General features: G+C 40.5%; 1 protein-coding gene across 1 annotated transcript in view; it reads right to left on the minus strand.

Moving 5' to 3' along the window:
* The window catches only part of CHLSN (cholesin), a 523051-nt gene that overhangs the window by 503430 nt on the left and 744 nt on the right, over positions 1-18877 (minus strand). Inside the window, exon 2 of the mRNA XM_089682029.1 lies at positions 13435-13543. Within this exon, the coding sequence (XP_089538155.1) occupies positions 13435-13543 (109 nt within the window). The remainder of the gene's footprint in view (positions 1-13434; positions 13544-18877) is intronic.

Genomic DNA, 18877 nt, shown 5'->3' on the forward strand with positions numbered 1-18877 from the left:
TGGGCAGACTAAAGAGAAATTGGCACAGAGGTCTTCACAAGCAAAGCTGTGCAGCGTGGATTTAGCACCTGTTTTTTTTATTGCTGTATGTGTCCCCGCTAGGAAGACTATCTCTACATGTCCTGGTGACCACCATCAATGGGACTGAAGGTAAGGGTTGATTTTTGCCATCCATGTACCTTTATGGAGAGTTCACTTAATTTCCTGTCCAACAGCCAAACAGGAAGTGAGAGAAAATCCCTGCAAAGTGAAGGAATCCCTGGTTGTCGCCAGGGTCACTGAATCTAGTGTCTGCATTGGAAGATTTCCCCTCTTCTCCTGTTCTGGATACTACCCACAATTTGCGATTTTCTTTCACTTTCGGTGATCATGATAAACATGACAAATAGAGAGGGTAAATCTGACTAACAGGGGCACAGAAATCAATAACAACGAACAGGTGTTCTAATCCACCTCGACTCTCTCCAAAACTAAAAAAAAGTTTTGTCTTTAGTTACACAGGGGTTAGATGGAAAAAAAATGAAAAAACTACATGATTTGCTGGTGTGAAAGTGATGACATGTTTCATATTGAAAGCAGAAGTGATGTAACATTCTTTTGCTTCTGCTGTGTGATGAGACACCTAGCTAACAAGTGGGAAAACTCACTTTCATCATTCACTGCGTGCATTGCTAGTAATACAGAGTAGTGTCAGAGCTTACTGCGCTTCAAAGAGGGCAAATTGTTGGTGGCGGCTTAGCTGGTGCCTTTGTGAATTAAGTTGCCAATTTATTTGCTGTGTCGCTAGGTACACTATCAAAGGTTATGACGGCAAATACATTATCCAGGAAAAGTCTGTCTCATAACCATAAGCATGGCCGGTATAGTCACCTGACAATCCTGTGCAATGTCCTTTTGTCTCTTTCGGTCAGTTGACCACGTCGACTGTGCTTAAGCTCATCAGACGAAAGTTTCCTTGAAACTGTATATGCCATCATAACCTTTGATACTATACTTCGCAAAAAGGCAAATAGATTGGCAACTTCAGTCACAGAGGCACCAGCTAAGCTGCCACCAACAATTTGCCCTTGTTGAAGCTAAGTAAGCTCTGATATGACTTTGTAATATTAGCAGCGAACTCAGTGAATGACGGCTGTGGAGGAGGGTTGGAGGGCTGGATCAGCCTCTCAGTGGATCGCTGAAAGACTGAGCCAGGTGCCAGTCCGTTGAGTGATGTTGGCTGAAAACAGGTCACAGGAGTGCAAAACTAAGTGGATTCCTGTGACCTATAGAAGTCTAGCCAAAATAACTTTGCCTATACCTCTCCTTTAATGTTTACACGACTGGAAGTAAAGAGAAATTTCCCCAAAGAGACAGAAAAGGCAAATAAAAAAATGGCAAAGCTTTCAACCATCCACAGTGGGAGGGTTTCAGTAACAGGAGCAGTGCTGTCAATCCAGAAAGCAATCGGCATGAGTTGACTGACAAGTTACAGGCTTGTGAATAAGCACTGATTGTTTTAACTGTTGTCCTTGCCTTCTACTCCCAATAACAACTACTCCCCCATCTATTGTGTGGGGATCAAAGGGGCAGAAAGTATTATTATACAGGATTTATATAGCGCCAACAGTTTGCTCAGCGCTTTACAATATAACGGGAGACAATACAGCAACAATACAGTTCAATACAAGAGGGAAAGGAGGGCCCTGCTCCTTGGAGCTTACAATCTAGGAGGGAAAGTAGAGGAATATCGAGTTGCAGACGGAAATTAAAATATGACAACAATTGTAAATCTCCTGCATTCTATTCAAAACTAATAAAAGAGAAAAGGGTTTGCAGTAAATGAATCTATATAGTTCACCATGATCCTTCACAATATAGACAGTGGGTGTGAATGGGAAAGCAGCACAATTCCATTCAGGTTTTATTTAAGGGATGCCACTAGAGATATATATGATTTGATTGATGAAAATGCAATCAACAACTAATAGTAATGGTGTACTGCCGAGGGCCTATCAGCCCTGTAACGAGACAGACTACAGCAAAGTTCCACCATGGACTTAAAATAAAGCAGTAAGCAGCACAAGGTACCCCCAATGTTTACACAAGAAACAGTTGGAAATGGAAGATTGTTTTGCATGGGAAAACTATCTTCAAAGTTTCAGCTATTTTCCCAGCTGCAAATACTTTGTCCTGGGAATCAGCACATATCGCTGCATAAATTTGTGAATCACAGAACCGCGCTGGTAATCTATTATATAATACCAATAAGCAGCTACATACAGCTGAAAAAAATAGGGTATGAGAGCTAGTGTACACAGGCATGAGTGTTCTGCTTCTGACATCAGTTTGTGAAGCACATCTGATAGATGTGGGATGTAGAGGTTGAGTGAGAGCAGTGTATGTTTATGTTTTTGGTGTTGCTTTAGTTTTGAATAACTTTTCTTTTCTTTTACTCCTTCCTACAAGTCAATGTGAATATGTCTCAAACAAGTGCCAAAACTAATCTCCAAAGAGATCTCTATTTTTCTGTCACTGACTTTTTTTGCCCTATTCTGGACTTGGAAAGAAACACTTTCCTAAAAACTATTCAAATCTAAACTAGTGTTTTTGACATTATACAATGCAATACAATTTCAGAAAAATAAAAAAAATAATTATTTCTTATGGTATTCCCAAGCTTATTAATTTGAGTCCTACTTCTGACTTTTGTTTGCATTCCCATTGTAGTGTATGAGAGGAAATGCAGCAGAAAAAATACATGCTGTACCCAAACACAAATCAAAGCAAACAGTCAACACAGCTTCATAAAACTGAACTCCAGAGTACTTCAGTATTTATTCAAGCAGGTCTGTATGTGTTTAAAACACACATATTCAACAGTTACACGTTTTTTTTTACTTGTTTTAAATAAAACGTTCTAAGTAACCGAGAGCACAATGTACTGTTTCTTGTATTTCATTCATTGAGCACGTCGGAAAGGTACATATTGGAGGCGATTAATACCTTGTGAGAGCTGTTCCTAGCTTGAAGAGGCTGTGATTACGCCTTTTATAATTTTAAGGTCCATCCTCGAAGGTGTGTGTGTCCACAGCAGAATGGTAATGATTACCTTGAAATCTTCATTATCCAAAGCTACCAAAAAAAAAAAATCCACACAAAGATCCACACAAATGCTTACACAGAGGGAATTTTTGACATTTACTCATTTATTGTTCACTGTTACCTAATTGAATGTATATATTTATTTGTTATTGATGCATATTTATTTGTTATTGATGCATATTTATTCACCAGTTATATCTGGAAGTGTTGTATTTATTTTGTCGGACTTGCGTTATACCATTTATAAGTAAGAAGATTTTTTTATGTATTTTTTTTAGCATGGCACATTATTATATAAACAAATATTATAAATTATACACGTTATAAATGCTTTAATGCCTTTTTCAGTGGGACCTGATCAGACCCTCCATTCACCCCTATGAACCAGCAGATGTAAACCAACTTGTGTCTGTTTACACCTGCCTCCCTCCAATCCGATACGGTCTGCTAAAAAAAAAAAATGGAAGGGGATCCATCCCTCTCTGTCTAGGTGGATTGAATCAGATCGGAGGGCAGTGAAGTGTAAACAGACTCTGTCCACAGAGCACTTGGTCCGTGTCCGCTCTGCAGAAACTGAGTAGACACAGACCTGACGTCAGCCCACTATGCTCTGATCAGCAGGGGATCAGTGGACAGATCCATTGCTAATCATAACAGAGTCCACCCCATCTGAAAGGGACCTTACAATACACTATTTTACACTTTTATTGGAATCCTTAAAGTGATAATAAACCCACAGCTTTTACTCAGGGTGTAACATGTAACAATTAAACCATAAACTGCAAGTGGTAAGAGTTTTAACAAATAGCTTACTGGGCAATGTTCAATACTACTTTAGAGATAACTTTCACATTATAAAAATATAGGGACCACATACTTTCAACCATGTGCATTTTTATAGTCAACTGATATTTTCAAAAAATACGTCCATCATACACAACCATTACCAGAGGTTCTCAATTTGGAAACTCTCCTAGAAGTCTTTCCTCCTGACAACAGCATTTTGGCAGAAGTGTGTATCATGTTGAGGTGTGCTTAAGCGTTAATTCATTTCACTGGCCAGATTAATTATTTATTCTGACCACTGAAATTAAATAACGTTCAAGCGTTAAGCGCTTCTAGCATAAACAAAGCGTTTAGACGTGTTTACAAGCATCAGGCGTTTTTTTCTGCGAAAACACTGCTACTCCTGGATGCTCTGGCAGTGGGGGGGTTTTCTGCCACTAAAAGCCCCCACCGCTAAACGCTGCAAAAACCCAATATGTGCATGGACACATGGGCTAACATGCAGGGGAGTTTAAAGGCAGAAAAAAATGCATCCTCTTGAAGCAGCTGCAAAAACGTCTAGTGTGCATGAGGCCGAAAAGTGAGATTTTACTGGTTCTAGCAGAGTTAACTTAAGACGTTAGCCCAGGGGTGGGCAACTGTGGCCCTCCAGCTGTTGTAGAACTACAAGTCCCATGAGGCATTGCAAAACTGACAATTACAAGCATGACTCCCAAAGGCAGAGGCATGATGGGACTTGTAGTTCACCAACAGCTGGAGGGCCACAGTTGCCCACCCCTGCGCTAGCCTATTTCTCAGCCACCCCCTCCTGTATAACTTAATCTGTAAAAATGACCCCTCTTAAGATGAGGGTGATAAACAGTTTAGGGTCTTAGTGGCCTTAGGGTTGTTTTACGTTCCATGAGAAAGGTCAGCACAGTGGTTAAGTGGTTAGCACTTCCGTCAGGCAGTACTAGGGTCGTTGGTTCGAATCCCAACCACGGCACCAACTGCCTGGAGTTTGCATGTTCTCCCTGTGTCTGTGTGGGTTTCCTCCGGGTACTCCGGTTTCCTCCCTCACTCCAAAGACATGCTGGTAGGTTAATTGGCTCCTGTCTAAATTGGCCCTAGTATGTGTATGTATGAATGTGAGTTAGGGACCTTAGATTGTACACCCCTTGAGGGTTAGGGACTGATGTGAATGTGCAATATATATGTAAAGCGCTGCGTAAATTGATGGCGCTATATAAGTACCTGAAATAAATAAATAAAGATGAAGCCCACAGCACCCAATCATACTGAAATAACACTATTGGTTGAAATAGCCCTTTAACAACTGTGAGCCACAAACATATAAACCCAATAATCTAGGACTATGACAACAACTACAGTATGTTATACCAGTGACTGACAGTCAAAGCTGGGACTTGTATCTCCTTTACAGCTGGTGTGCTGCAGGCTCTCTGTGCCAGGTTTCTGCATCCTCTGACATACAAGTATTAATAATGATTGGCTTTAATTTTACATAAAAGTCGGAAATTTGTAAACCACATGTAAACAATGGTGGTTTAACACACGATGAAGAAAATTAGCCTGGGAGATAAATTTGTTAGCATAGTTGACATTTTTGCTATGTGAACCAAGCTGGTACTTGGGAAAAGAGCAGTTCAGAGGGCCCCTCTACACAGATCATTAACGGAGTCTTTCTCTGTATCTTTCTCAGCCAGCTCATCATTAATCAATCTATTTTATATCTGATTCAAACTTGTGATACCAACGGCTAACACGTCATGATAGACTGCACAATTTTAAATCTTCATCTCAGAAACTGGTTTACTAATACTGGCTTAAAGCCAACTCAAACTTTTTTTTTTTTTTGTAGAGTAGGTATGAGTTCAGGGCTGCATTAAAGCAGTATTAACTTTGAAGAAAAAAAAAATATATATTTTTTTTTTGCAGTTTATCAGTCTTTAAATATAGTTTAAATATAGTTTTTACCTTATATATTTTTACCTGGTTATCCAGAGAGTAACACACTTCTGGTCTTGTACCTCTATCTATAGAAGTGGAGCCACCCTGGGACAACAGCACTGTCTGGAGAGGGTAGTGTTGAATGGACTAGCAGATTTAGATGGACTTTATGTAACTGACTAACAAGTTAAAACCCAACACCAGTAAACACTTTTTAAGCTGTTACAGAATTTTTTTTTTCTTTTGGAAAAAGGGTTTTAACCACTTGCCCGCCAGAGAATTTACCCCCCTTCCTGACCAGGCCATTTTTTGCGATACCGCTTTGTGTTACTTTAAGTGACAATTGTGCAGTCGTGCAACGCTGCACCCAAATGAAATTTATGTCCTTTCTTTCACACTAATAGAGCTTTCTTTTGGTGGTGTTTGATCACCATTGGGATTTTTAGTTTTTGTGATATAAATGAAAAAAGGCCGAACATTTATGAAAAAAAAAAACAATATTTTCAACTTTCGGTTATAAAAATATCCAATAAACTCAGGCAGCAAAATGTATTTCTGTTTCTGCTAGGGCCCCTATGTACTTGATATTCCCATTTCAAGAAAGAAACCCCCGTACTAAAGTTAATTATAAATTTAGGCCAAAATTTATTCTGCTACAAAAAAAATATCCCAATACGTGTATATTAATTGGTTTGTGTGAAAGTTATAGCGTCTACAAAGTATGGTATATATATTGGCATTTACACAGCTTTTACTTTCTGACTGCATATCACATTTCTCGAGGTGCCAAAATGCCAGGTCAGTACAAAAAAAACCCAAATGTCCCCTTTTTGGAAAGAAGACACCCCAAGGAATTTGCTGAGAGGCATGTTGAGTCCAAGGAAGATTTTATTTTTTGCCACAAATTTTTGGAAAATTACAAAAACAAGTATGTATTTTTTTACACAAAGTTGTCACTTAAATGATATATTACTCGCACATGCCATGGGTATATGTGGAATAACATCTCAAAACACATTCTGCTACTTCGCCTGAGTATGGGGATACCACGTCATTTTCTCATTACCTTTATCACAGTTTCGGAGCCCTTAAAATGCCAGAATAGTACAAACACCCCAGGAAATTACCCCTTTTTAGAAAGTGGACCACCCAAGGAATGTGATAAGAGGTATTTTTCAGATATAAGTTTTTGTCACAAAGTTTTGAAAGAGAAAAAAAGAAAATAAATTTTCATTTTCTTTCTTAATTTTCCAAAAACTTGTGGCAACAAGTGAGATCTGCAAAACACTCACCATGCCCCTTAGCAAATACCTTGGAGTGTCTATTTTGCAAAAAGGGGTGGGGGGAGGGGTGCTTCTACTATCCTAGCATTTCAGGGCCAAAATTAGAAGTTTATGCCACACAACTACTTGAAGACCAAGCCTTTTCTGACATTTTTTATTTACATGAAAAAAATGTTTTTGCTAGAAAAATACTTTGAACCCCAAAAAATTATATATTCTTTTAAAGCAGAGGCCCTAGAGAATAAAATGGTGGGTGTTTCTATTTTGCATGTCTCACATTATTTGAACAGCGATTTTTCAAATGCAAATTTTTTGGAGAAAATACATTTTTTTAATTTTAATGCACAAAAACAATATATTGCCCAATTGTTTGATAATATCTAAAAGATATTACGCCGAGTAAATAGATACCAAACGTGAAATTCTTTAAAAGTGCTCATGCCCGTACAACAAACTATGTAAATTTTTAAAATCCAAAGGCAACGCTTTAAAAACCTTTACAGGTTACCACTTTATATTTACACAGGAGGTCTAGTGCTAGAATTACTGCCCTTGATCTGACATTCGCGGTGATACATCACATGTATGGTACAATCTCTGTTTACATACCGACACGAGACCAATGCTTGCATTTACCTTTGTGCGTGAGCACGGGGATGGGGGTGAATTTGCTTTTTTTTTATTATTATTTATTTTGCTTTTCCTTTTTTCTTTCATTTACACTGTCCCTTTCATTTTGTTTTTATCACTTTTATTGTTATCACAGGGAACGTAAATATCCCCTGTGATAGCAGCAGGCACTGACAGGTACTCTTTTCTAAGAAATCTGAGGTCTATTAGATTCTAGATCTCTCCTCTGCCCTTAAATCATCTGATCACACCAAGATTTGTGTGATCAGATGCTTTTCAAATTTAAAAATGGCGCTGTTTATATCCAGCAAACCAAAATGATGAAAGACTCGTAGCTTCCAGTTTCTACCACTGAGATGATTGGAGCCATTCTGGTCATCGATCAGCTCTATGGTCAGCCAGCGGAACTGCCAGCTGCATTCTCGAATTCCCAGGTGGGATGGAAAAGCCCAAGAAAGCGAAGGAAGGCAGCGAGAGGGGAGAGGGAACATTCCTTCCTGCTACTTGTAAAAGCAAGCCAGCTGAAAAAATTCATACCAGGATGATGCCTGTAGCTGCAGGCATCATCCTGGTATAACCACTCAATGTCCAGCAAGTTCCAGTACATTGCTGGTCCTTGTTGGGCATATATGTAACAGCAGAGAACATGGGCATATGATGAATCGGGTTTGTGGGTCAACCAATATGACCGCAATGCATTCTTTTTTGTAATGCCCATGTTGAGGGTTAGGCCCACAAAAGTTTTACATTCATGATAGGTTTCCATGCAAATTGTCTGGCAAGAGCTGAATTTGACTGGGAGGCGATGTATTGTTGTGCCTATAAATTGTTTTGGCCCACAATCAATTGATACAAATATTCTGTAAAAAACAGATTGGTTAAGTGCTAGTGCTTGCAGTGAACAGGACTGATCCTGCTTACACTGCTTTTTTGGGCACACTATATTAAGGAGGCACTAGTATAGTTCTGTTCGTGATCAATATATTGATCTGTATAAACAGTATAGCGATGAGGGTGATATATATAGCGTGAGTGCAATAGTGTGCGGGCAAACTAATGCTAGCTGACCCTGGCTGGGAGGGGCGCTAACTGACCCTGACACTATCTGATGTCGCTAGTGGAAGTAATACAGTGATCAGTGAAAACTTCTCCATAATGACACTGAACTACCGGCACTGGCTGGGTGACAGGGTGATCAAAGGGTTGATAGGGGCGATCAAAGGGTTATATGTGCTAATCTAACACGTGTGTGTAAAATGTAGTGCTTTTACTCACAGTGTGGTGTTCTCTCTTCTCTCTCTGAACCGACAAGGGGTGGGCAGCGGGGAAAACGCATGCATGTTCACACCCGGAAATAGAAAGCGCTGTAAATTTTCTCAATTTTTTTTTACATTATTTGTCCTTTTATTTACTATTTTTTAAAAATATACTTTCATCAGAGTAGTTCAATGCTATCATAGTAACACCATACTATTCTGGGGGGTTGGTCAGGGAGCAAAAAAGATTATTGCTTCTGCAATGCAATGCTTGCTTGAGTGGGTTAAGTTTATGACAGTTCAAAATAATAGTAATCTGTGATTGGCTATAGCTAATCACATGGCACAGGGTGCTGTGATTGGACCATGTACGATGTGAGAACTGTGGGCCAATCATAGCTCACCAGGAAGAGAAGCAAAAATGTTATGAATCAGATTGCTAACATTGTGATCATGTGATCACATATACACCTAATGCAGAACCCTAAGTAAATATAGTGAAAAATCTATAAATAAATAAGTGCAATCCATATATATATATATATATATATATATATATATATATATACATATATATATATATATATAATAAAAAAAAAATACAAGATGCATGAAACTATTAAAAACCTGTGCAACACAAATATATGCAATGTGCAAACCTCTGTGAAACAAATAAATACTTTAAAACACAATTCTGTGTCACTGTGTGATCAAAATGTGAATCAATATAAATAAATGAAAATCTGTATTTCATGACAAACGTGCTATAATAAATTCATCAGTCTCATAAAGATACATTCCATTAATTTCCCAGTGACTAAGGTGTAAATATGGTGCCACATGTCCACAAATTTTGTGCCCATTTTAAACACTTCTTGACCGCACTATACCCGAGAAGGTTACAGCACGGTCATCCAGTTCTGGGAGGGCATCACATGACATAGTGATAGAACCGCGCCCCCAGCGGCGCGCACCCGGCGCTCTCTGTGATAACAGTGTCCTTTAGACCCAGCTGATCAAATGTCATGGTAAAGGGCCAATCACAGCAGCCTTTTACTACGTGTCCAATCACAACTGATCACGATGTAAACACACTTGCCAGATATCGGCAGTACATTCCTCACGCTGTCAAAGCGTGAGGAAAGTACCACCATAACCAGCAAGTGTGAATGGAGACATCTACACTGACGATCAGGAGGGCACTGATTATCAGTGCCCTGATAATTATCAGTGCCCTGATAATCAGGAGGGCACTGATTATCAGTGTGCTGATTATCAGTGCAGCCCCAAAAGTGCCCAGCAGTGCAGCAAATCTGTGCCCTGCAGCGCTGCTAATCTGTGCCCATTAGTGCTGCCAACCTGTGCTCATCAGTACTGCCAATCTGTGCCCATTAGTGCCGCCAATTAGTGCCCTTCAATGCTGCCTATTAGTACCCATCAGTGCCACCTATTCAGTGCCCATCACTGCCACCTGTCAGTGCCGCATATCAATGCAGCCTCATCAGTGTCTCCTTATCAATGCTCACCAGTGACGCCTGTCAGAACTATTCTGTGCTCACATAATTAAACTATAAGGCCTGAACTTCTCGTCTTTACATAATGTAACATGGGCATGCTAGAAGCCACTTTTTTCTTTAAATTCTATTAGTATACAAGGTGAATCTAGTTCATGGTTTCTGAACAAAGACTCTAACATCAGACATTCTCAGTTTCTTGTAGCATACTATCCCAGGTTGTAAATTTGGGGGGCATGGTTATACCAGACAGTCATGAGATTGGGACTGATCAGGGGTGTGGAAATTTTTGAAAAAAACTACTTGTCCAGGGACTAAATCGGTGCCCCAATCTACTTGTCCCTCATGACAATCTACTTGTCCAGATAAAAAAAAAATGAATACATTTTAACCGAAACCGTATTTAAAACGGAGGTGATATTAGGAATATCAGGGGTTTTAAAAACAAATGGGTTTTATGGTGACTTAAACGTTTAATATTTTTACCATTGCGCTGTTTATCTCCTCCTCCCCTCCCTGCCTCTCTGCAGCACTGCACCCGGGAACTAGCGGGGAGGGGAGAGCACTGACTAGCTGCTCCTCAGGAAAAGGGAGTGTCAGGCTTATTCTTATCTACAGGTTTAAAAAATCATTTTAGCCCTGAAGACTACACAAACCCCCCAAACAATATATATTTTCTGAAAGCAGAGACCCCAGAGAATATGTAAATAAGTGAGAATTTGTAACCGTTATTTTTGATTGGATAAATCAACTATTTTGATTTGATTATTATTTATCATCACCAATTATATTAATTACCATTTTGCACTGATTTTTATTATTAATAAATTTATTTTTGCACATTATTGCTTTTTATTTCGTCTTCAAATTAGCGCAAATAAACAACTTGGGTTGTCAGTTGATTTGTAAAAATTAGTAGAGAATCTCTTTAATTCCAGATCCCTGTCTGTTTTCATAAATTATATACTGATTAATTTTTCCAGAGCTAAAGTTCTGACACGCCTCACCAGTGCAGCCTATCAATGCCCATCAGTGCTGTTTATCAGTGCAGCCTCATCAACGCACATCAGTGAAGGAGAATAATTACCTGTTTGCAAAATTTTGTAATAGAAATGAATTTTCAGACTTCTTTCATTTGGCTCATTACAGAAAACACCAACAGCAGATACCATTGTGTAAAACTTCATTATTAAAATGCCAATAAAACAAAAAAACAAGAAACCGCACTCAGCTATAATTGTGCAAATCACTTGGCACTTAGGTATTTTGTACCTAGAACTCTAGGAAAGTGCTGCCGCTTTGTTAGCTCTCTATGGAGCCAGAATTCATTCTACCTCAAGCGGAATGGACATTGCCCACAGAGACTCCGCTTCTGCACGTTTTGTCTGTTCCAGACGTCTTCAGGAAGCATCTCAAAAAAGCTAATTAGGTTAACTGGCAACAGGTCAGTAACATGACTGGGTATAAAAAGAGCATCTTAGAGAGTCAGTGTTTAAGAAGTAAAGATGGGCAGAGGTTCACCAATTTCTGAAAAGTTGAGTTGAACAATTTCAGAATAAATGTTTCTCAACGTAAAATTGCAAAGACATTAAATATATCATCAACTACTGTACATAATATCATCAAAAGATTCTAATGATCTGAAGAAATTTCTGTGCGCAAGAGACAAGGCCAAAATGCAATACTGGATGCCCATTATTTTCGGGCCCACAGACAGCACTGCGTTAAAAACAGGCATGATTCTAGGATAGACATCATTGCACGGACGTCCAAAAATCACTGTCTATGAACACAGTTTGCTGTGCCATCCAAAAATGCAAGTTAAAGCATGAAAAGAAGAAGTCATATCTGAACATGATCCAGAAATACTGCCATCTTCTGTGAACCAAAGCTAATTTCAAATGGTATGTTGGAAAGTGGCAAACTGTTCTGTGGTCAGACAAATTGAAACGTGATATTTGGCAAGCTTTGGTGCTGCGTCCTCTGGACAAAATATGAATGGAGTCTTCTGGCTTATTATCAGCGCTCAGTTCAGAAGCCTACATCTCTGATGGTATGAGGGTGCATTAGTGCATATGAAATGAGCAGCTTGCACATCTGGATAGGCACCATCAATGATGAAAGATAGATCCATGTTTTAGAGCAGCAAGTGCTCCCATCCAGACATGTCTTTTTCAGGGAAGACCTTGCATATTTCAGCAGGACAATGCTAAACCACAAACTGCATCTATGACAACAACATGGCTTCATAGTAGCAGAGTCCAGACCTTTCACCAATTGAAAATATTTGGCGCATCTTAAAACTAAAAATACGACAAAGAAGACCCAGAACTGTTGAACAGTTGGAGTCCGGCAAGACAATATTCCTCTCCCAAAAATCCAGCAACTGGTCTCCTCAGTTCCCAGACATTTACAGACTGTTGTTAAAAGAAGAGGGAATGGTACACCATGTTAAATAGGGCCCTGTCCCAACTTTTTTGAGACAACCAATTTTATATGCACCTTATTTTTTCTTAAAATGGTACATTTTCTCAAATTAAACATTTGATATGTTTTCTATTTGCTATTGTGCATAAAACATGGGTCTATGAGATCTACAAATCATTACATTGTTTTTATGTACATTTTACACAGCGTCCCAACTTTTTTTTGGAATTGGGTTTGTAACACAATTCAGTAGGAGAGAAAGGGAAGCAGAAAGTTATATATACTGTAGACTGGGAAAAGAAATTGTTAACACTGAGGGCAGTGATGAGCCCACCTATGATATGTTTGCATACCATTCATTGACTCAAAATGTATCTCTTTCAGTTCATTTCAGGAAGCTGCAATATATGCAGTACAAAAAAGGCAGCAAAATGTATTTCTGTTTCTGCTAGGGCCCCTATGTACTTGATATTCCCATTTCAAGAAAGTAACCCCCGTACTAACCTTGGGATTCAATTTCTTCTTTTTAGCCTTTGGGACTTCCACACTACATTCTGAAATGGTCTGCTTTTTCTCCTTTTTCTCTGATGACTTGGTCTTATTCTTTGCCATCCTAAGGCATGAAAAAGGTGTTCTGTTACACAGGATACTGAATGAATACTTATTGTGGGATATTACTATGGAACAACATTATATCTATAAACAAGGTTCTCCCAGGTGCACACGAGCCATGTCTGAATCTACAAATGGAACCCCTCCAAAGCCCAGGTGCTTTGCATTAAAAAAAATGGGTCAAGGTATAGCTAACGATCTTCTAAAAATGCTACCTACCTGGCTGTTACACCGATCACTGACTACAATGCTGTATGAGATACTGATCTAGAACAACTGCACAGATCAAAAAGTAGGCGAAAGATCAGAACTCATCAACCTATTTTAGATCAATTGACTCTCTGACTTCAAGATGAGTAACAGACCCAAAACGACCAAGCAGATCAACAATTACGATTTCACTATGACTTATTGTTCATGTTACACTGTTTTTAGGATGGATATGTAACATGTTGCTGCTCCCCGATCCCCGCATTCCCTGTGACAGCAGGTCAGGGATCTGCTCCCTGTAACTTCTGTCACTATTTGAAAAGAGCACGGCTGTGTGGGGCTCCACCAACACGGCTGCGTCATTCATTCACAGTTCACAGTTCAGTGAATGAACAAACTACAGGTACCGACCCAGCCTTTGTGACCAACAGCTTGTACTTCTCAATGAACTAACAGGATGCTGTTGAGCAATTTAGGTAGTCCGTTGATGCTTCCTGTCATTGTGTAACTGCCTGCTCATACAAGGTACGAGAAGACAGCCTACATTGACAGTTTGCAAGAGTTCTGCATTGCCCCTGAGATCTGCAAATTGCAGGTGCAATGCTTTACAGGCTCCTAATAAAAAATAAATAAGGGCTGAAACAACTAATCAACATAATATATATACAGTCATGGCCAAAAATATTGGCACACCTGCATTTTTGCTTCACTTTGCTCAGAAAATTGTTGCAATTACAAATATTTAGGCTCTCATGTTTATTTCTTTTGTTTGTTTTGGAATGACACAAAAACTGGAGAAACAAAAAGCCAAATCCGATACATTCCACTCAAAACGCCAAAAATGGACTAGGCAAAACTATTGGCACCCTCAATTTAATATTTGGTAGCACACCTCTTGGAAAAATAACTGAAATCAATTGCCTCATGTAACCATCAGTGAGTGTCTCACACCTCTCTACTGGAATATTGGACCACTCTTCTTTTTCCAACTGCTCCAGGTCTCTCAGATTGGAAGGATTACTTTTCCCAACTGCTCTTTTGAGATCTCTGCACAGGTGCTCCATGGGATTGAGATCTGGACTCATTGCTGGCCAGTTCAGTACTCTCCACCACCTTGTCTGAAACCATTTCTGGGTGCATTTTGACGTGTGCTTTGGGTCACTGTCCTGCTGTAAGACCCATGACCTCTGACAGAGATCCAACTTTCTGACACCAGGCCCTACATTGCACCCCAGAATTCTTTGGTAGCCTTCAGATTTCATAATGCCATGCACACAGTCAAGACATCCAGTGCCTGAAGCAGCAAAGGAACCCCAAAACATCAGTGAACCTGCACCATGTTTGACTGTAGGGACTGTATTCTTTTCTTTAAAGGCCTCATAGATTTTTCTGAAAACAGTAGAATGATGGGCTTTACCAAAAAGATGTAATTTGGTTCATTTGTTCACAGCACATTGTCCCAAGAATTTCGGCTTCCTCAGGTAAGTTTTGGCAAACTGCAATCTGGCTTTTTTGTTTCTGTGTCAGCAGTGGGGTCCTCCTGGGTCTCCTACGATAGCGTTATTAACCACTTTCTCCCCCTTCCTGCTCAGGCCAAATTTCAGCTTCCAGTGCTGTCTCACTTTGAATGACAGTTGCACGGTCATGCAACACTGTACTCATCATTTATCATTTTTTTCACTCAAAGAGCTTTCTTTTAGTGGTATTTAATCACCACTGGGTGTTTTATTTTTTGAACTGTAAATGAAAAAAAGAGAGAAAATATTGGGAAACAAAAAAAAGGGTGTTTTTATTGTTTCTATTATAACATTTTGCAAACAGGTAATTTTTCTCCTTCATCGATGTGCGTTGACGAGGCTGCTCTGATAGACAGCACTGATGGGCACTGATAGGCAGCACTTATGGGCACTGATAGGCTTCACTGATGAGGAGGCACTGATGATGCTGCACTGATATGCATTGCAGCACTGAAAAGCACTGACTGGCGGCCCTACTGGGCAGCATTGTTGGGAACTGATGGGTAGCCCTGCTGGGCACTCTTGAGGCTGCACTGATATAATCAGTGCCCTGATTATCAGTGCAGATGTCTGCTTTGACAGTTGCCAGTTGCACTTTCCTCACGCTGTGACAGCGTGAGGAAAGCACTGCCGATAACCAACAAGTGTATTTACATAGGGGTCACTTGTGATTGGACATAGCTGATCACGTGGCAAACGTCCGCTGTAATTGGCCTTTTACCATGTCATGTGATCAGCTGTGTCCAAAGGACACAGCAATCACAAGCAACGCCGGGTGTGCAACGCTGGGGGTGGGCGAAAACCGGTGATTGAAAGCCACGGCTGCGAATGGCAGCACGGGTAGGAAAAGCAAAATCACATATATATACACACACACGTGATTTTGCACACCCATGTTGTCCTGTAGCAGTATATCTGCTATAGTGCGGTCGGGAAGCGGTTAACTGGTTGTCAGTGTGATTTCTATATTGTCAGCACCTGCTAATTGATACAGGTTAGTTTAATTACAAATTACAGGAGCATCACAAACTTGGAATGCAGTTATTTCTTACAATTTTGAGAAGGTGCCAGTAAGTTTGTCAAGTCCATTTTTGGGGTTTTGTGTGGAATTTTTTAGATTTAGCTTTTTGTTTCTCCACTTTTTATGTTATACCAATACAAATAAAATAAATATGAGAATACCTAAACATTCGTAATTGCAAAAATTTTCTGGGCGAAGAGGTACATTACCGGACAGAACTGCAGGGGTGCCAATATTTTTGGCCATGACTGTGTATACACTATATTTCCAAAGTTACATCCCTCTATATCATTGGATTCAAGTGTTCCAATCACCTCCATGGTCACAAGTGTATAAAATCAAGCACCTAGGCATACACTATATTGCCAAAAGTATTGGGACGCCTGCCTTTACACGCACTTTAATAGAATGAACTTTAATGGCATCCCAGTCTTAGTCCGTAGGGTTCAATATTGAGTTGCTCCACCCTTTGCAGCTATAACAGCTTCAACTCTTCTGGGATTCTTCTTCCAAAGGTGTTCTGTCGGATTGAGGTCAGGACTCTGTGCAGGCCAGTCAAGTTCTTCCACCCCAAATTCACTCATCCATGTCTTTATGGACCTTGCTTTGTGCACTGGTGCGCAGTCATGTTGGAACAGGAAGGGGCCATCCCCAAACTGTTCCCACAAAATTAAGAGCATGAAATTGCCCAAAATGTCTTGGTATGCTGACGCCTTAAGAGTTCCCTTCACTGGAACTAGGGGGCCAAGCCCAATCCCTGAAAAACAATCCCGCACCATAATCCCCCCTCCATCAAACTTTACACTTGGCACAATGCAGTCAGGCAAGTACCGTTCTCCTGGCAACTGCCAAACCCCAACACGTCCATCGGATTGCCAAACAAAGAAGCGTGATTGGTCACTCCAGAAGACATGTCTAGACTGCTCTAGAGTCCAGTAGTGGCGTGCTTTACACCACTACATCTGACACTTTGCATTGTACTTGGTGATGTACGGCTTACAGTAGATGCAGCTACTCGGTCATGGAAACCCATTCCATAAATGCACTGCTGTTGTGCCAATCTGAAGGCCACATGAAGTTTGGAGGTCTTTAGCTATTGACTCTGCAGACAGTAGGCGACTTCTGCACACTGTGTGCATCAGCATGTGCTGAGCCGCTCTGTCATTTTATGTGGCCTACCACTTTGTGGCTGAGTTGCTGTTGCTCCCAGTTGCTTCCACTTTGTTATAATACCACTAACAGTTGATGTGGAATATTTAGTAGGGAGGAAATTTCACGGATGGACTTATTGCACAGGTGACAACCTATCACGGTACCACGCTTTAATTCACTGAGCGCTGGAGAGCGACCCATTCTTTCACAAATGTTTGTAGAAGCAGTCTGCATGCCTAGGTGCTTGATCTTATACACCTGTGGCCATGGAGGTAATTGGAACACATGAATCCAATGATTTGGAGGGGCGTCACAAAACATTTGGCAATATAGTGTGTTTCATGCGATATCCTTTTTGGAATGATTGCATAAAGCTCCCAGGTAACATTTTTTTTCTAGGCTTTTAAATGCAGCATGTGCCATTTCCATGTTATGTGTTCAGAGTCCAAACCTACTTGAATTATCCCTCCAGGAAGCTGTCAGCTAATAAGCGGGAGAGGCATTCCCCGCTACACATGCCCCTTGCAAACATACTGCTGCTGGGCAGAGTATGCCACCACAGCCTATGATACTTTGGTGGCCTTGACAGATTCCTGGTGGAAAGGCTCAGGAGAGTTCTGGATGAACATGCCTGAGCTCATCCCTACTCATACCTGAGAGACTGTGCCTTTTTCTCAATGAATGCACAGTGTTCTCTGACTGGACTAGGTCAGTGGTCGGCAAGCCGCGGCTCTTTACAAACTTAAATGCGGCTCTTCTGTGTGCCGGGCGCCCGCTCCCCTCCCTCCTCTCGGGCGGCCGCCCCAAAAGTCAGGACTCTGCAGCTGTCAGGATGTAGGCGGGGCAGCCAGGATGTAGGCGGGGCAGAGTGACGAACTCCTCTCCTCTCACAGTCCACCCTGAAGACCAGAACGGCGCGGGAACACGGCGAGAGGAACGCGCGGAGCAAAGGTAAGTGAATTGACACAATATGGGGGATGTATTACTATAGGGGGGATGAATTACTATAGGGGGGATGAATTACTATATGGGGGATGAATTACTATAGGGGGGATGAATTACTATATGGGGGATGAATTACTATATGGGGGATGAATTACTATAGGGGGGATGAATTACTATGGGGGATGTATTACTATATGGGGGATGAATTACTATATGGGGGAATTACTATGGGGGATGAATTACTATATGGGGGATGAATTACTATATGGGGGATGAATTACTATGGGGGATGAATTACTATATGGGGGATGAATTACTATGGGGGATGAATTACTATATGGGGGATGAACTACTATATGGGGGATGTATTTTCAGTTTTAAAAATGTGGCTCTCAAAATAAATTTCAATCGTGGTTTTGGCGAGATTTGGCTCAGTTGAAAAAAAAAGGTTGCCCACCACTGGACTAGGTGAAGAGGCAGGGGGTGATGT

The sequence above is a fragment of the Staurois parvus genome, unplaced genomic scaffold (assembly GCF_062004578.1).
Source record: "Staurois parvus isolate SC_StPar_1 unplaced genomic scaffold, SC_StPar_1.0 ptg000018l, whole genome shotgun sequence".
Lineage (NCBI taxonomy): Eukaryota > Metazoa > Chordata > Amphibia > Anura > Ranidae > Staurois > Staurois parvus.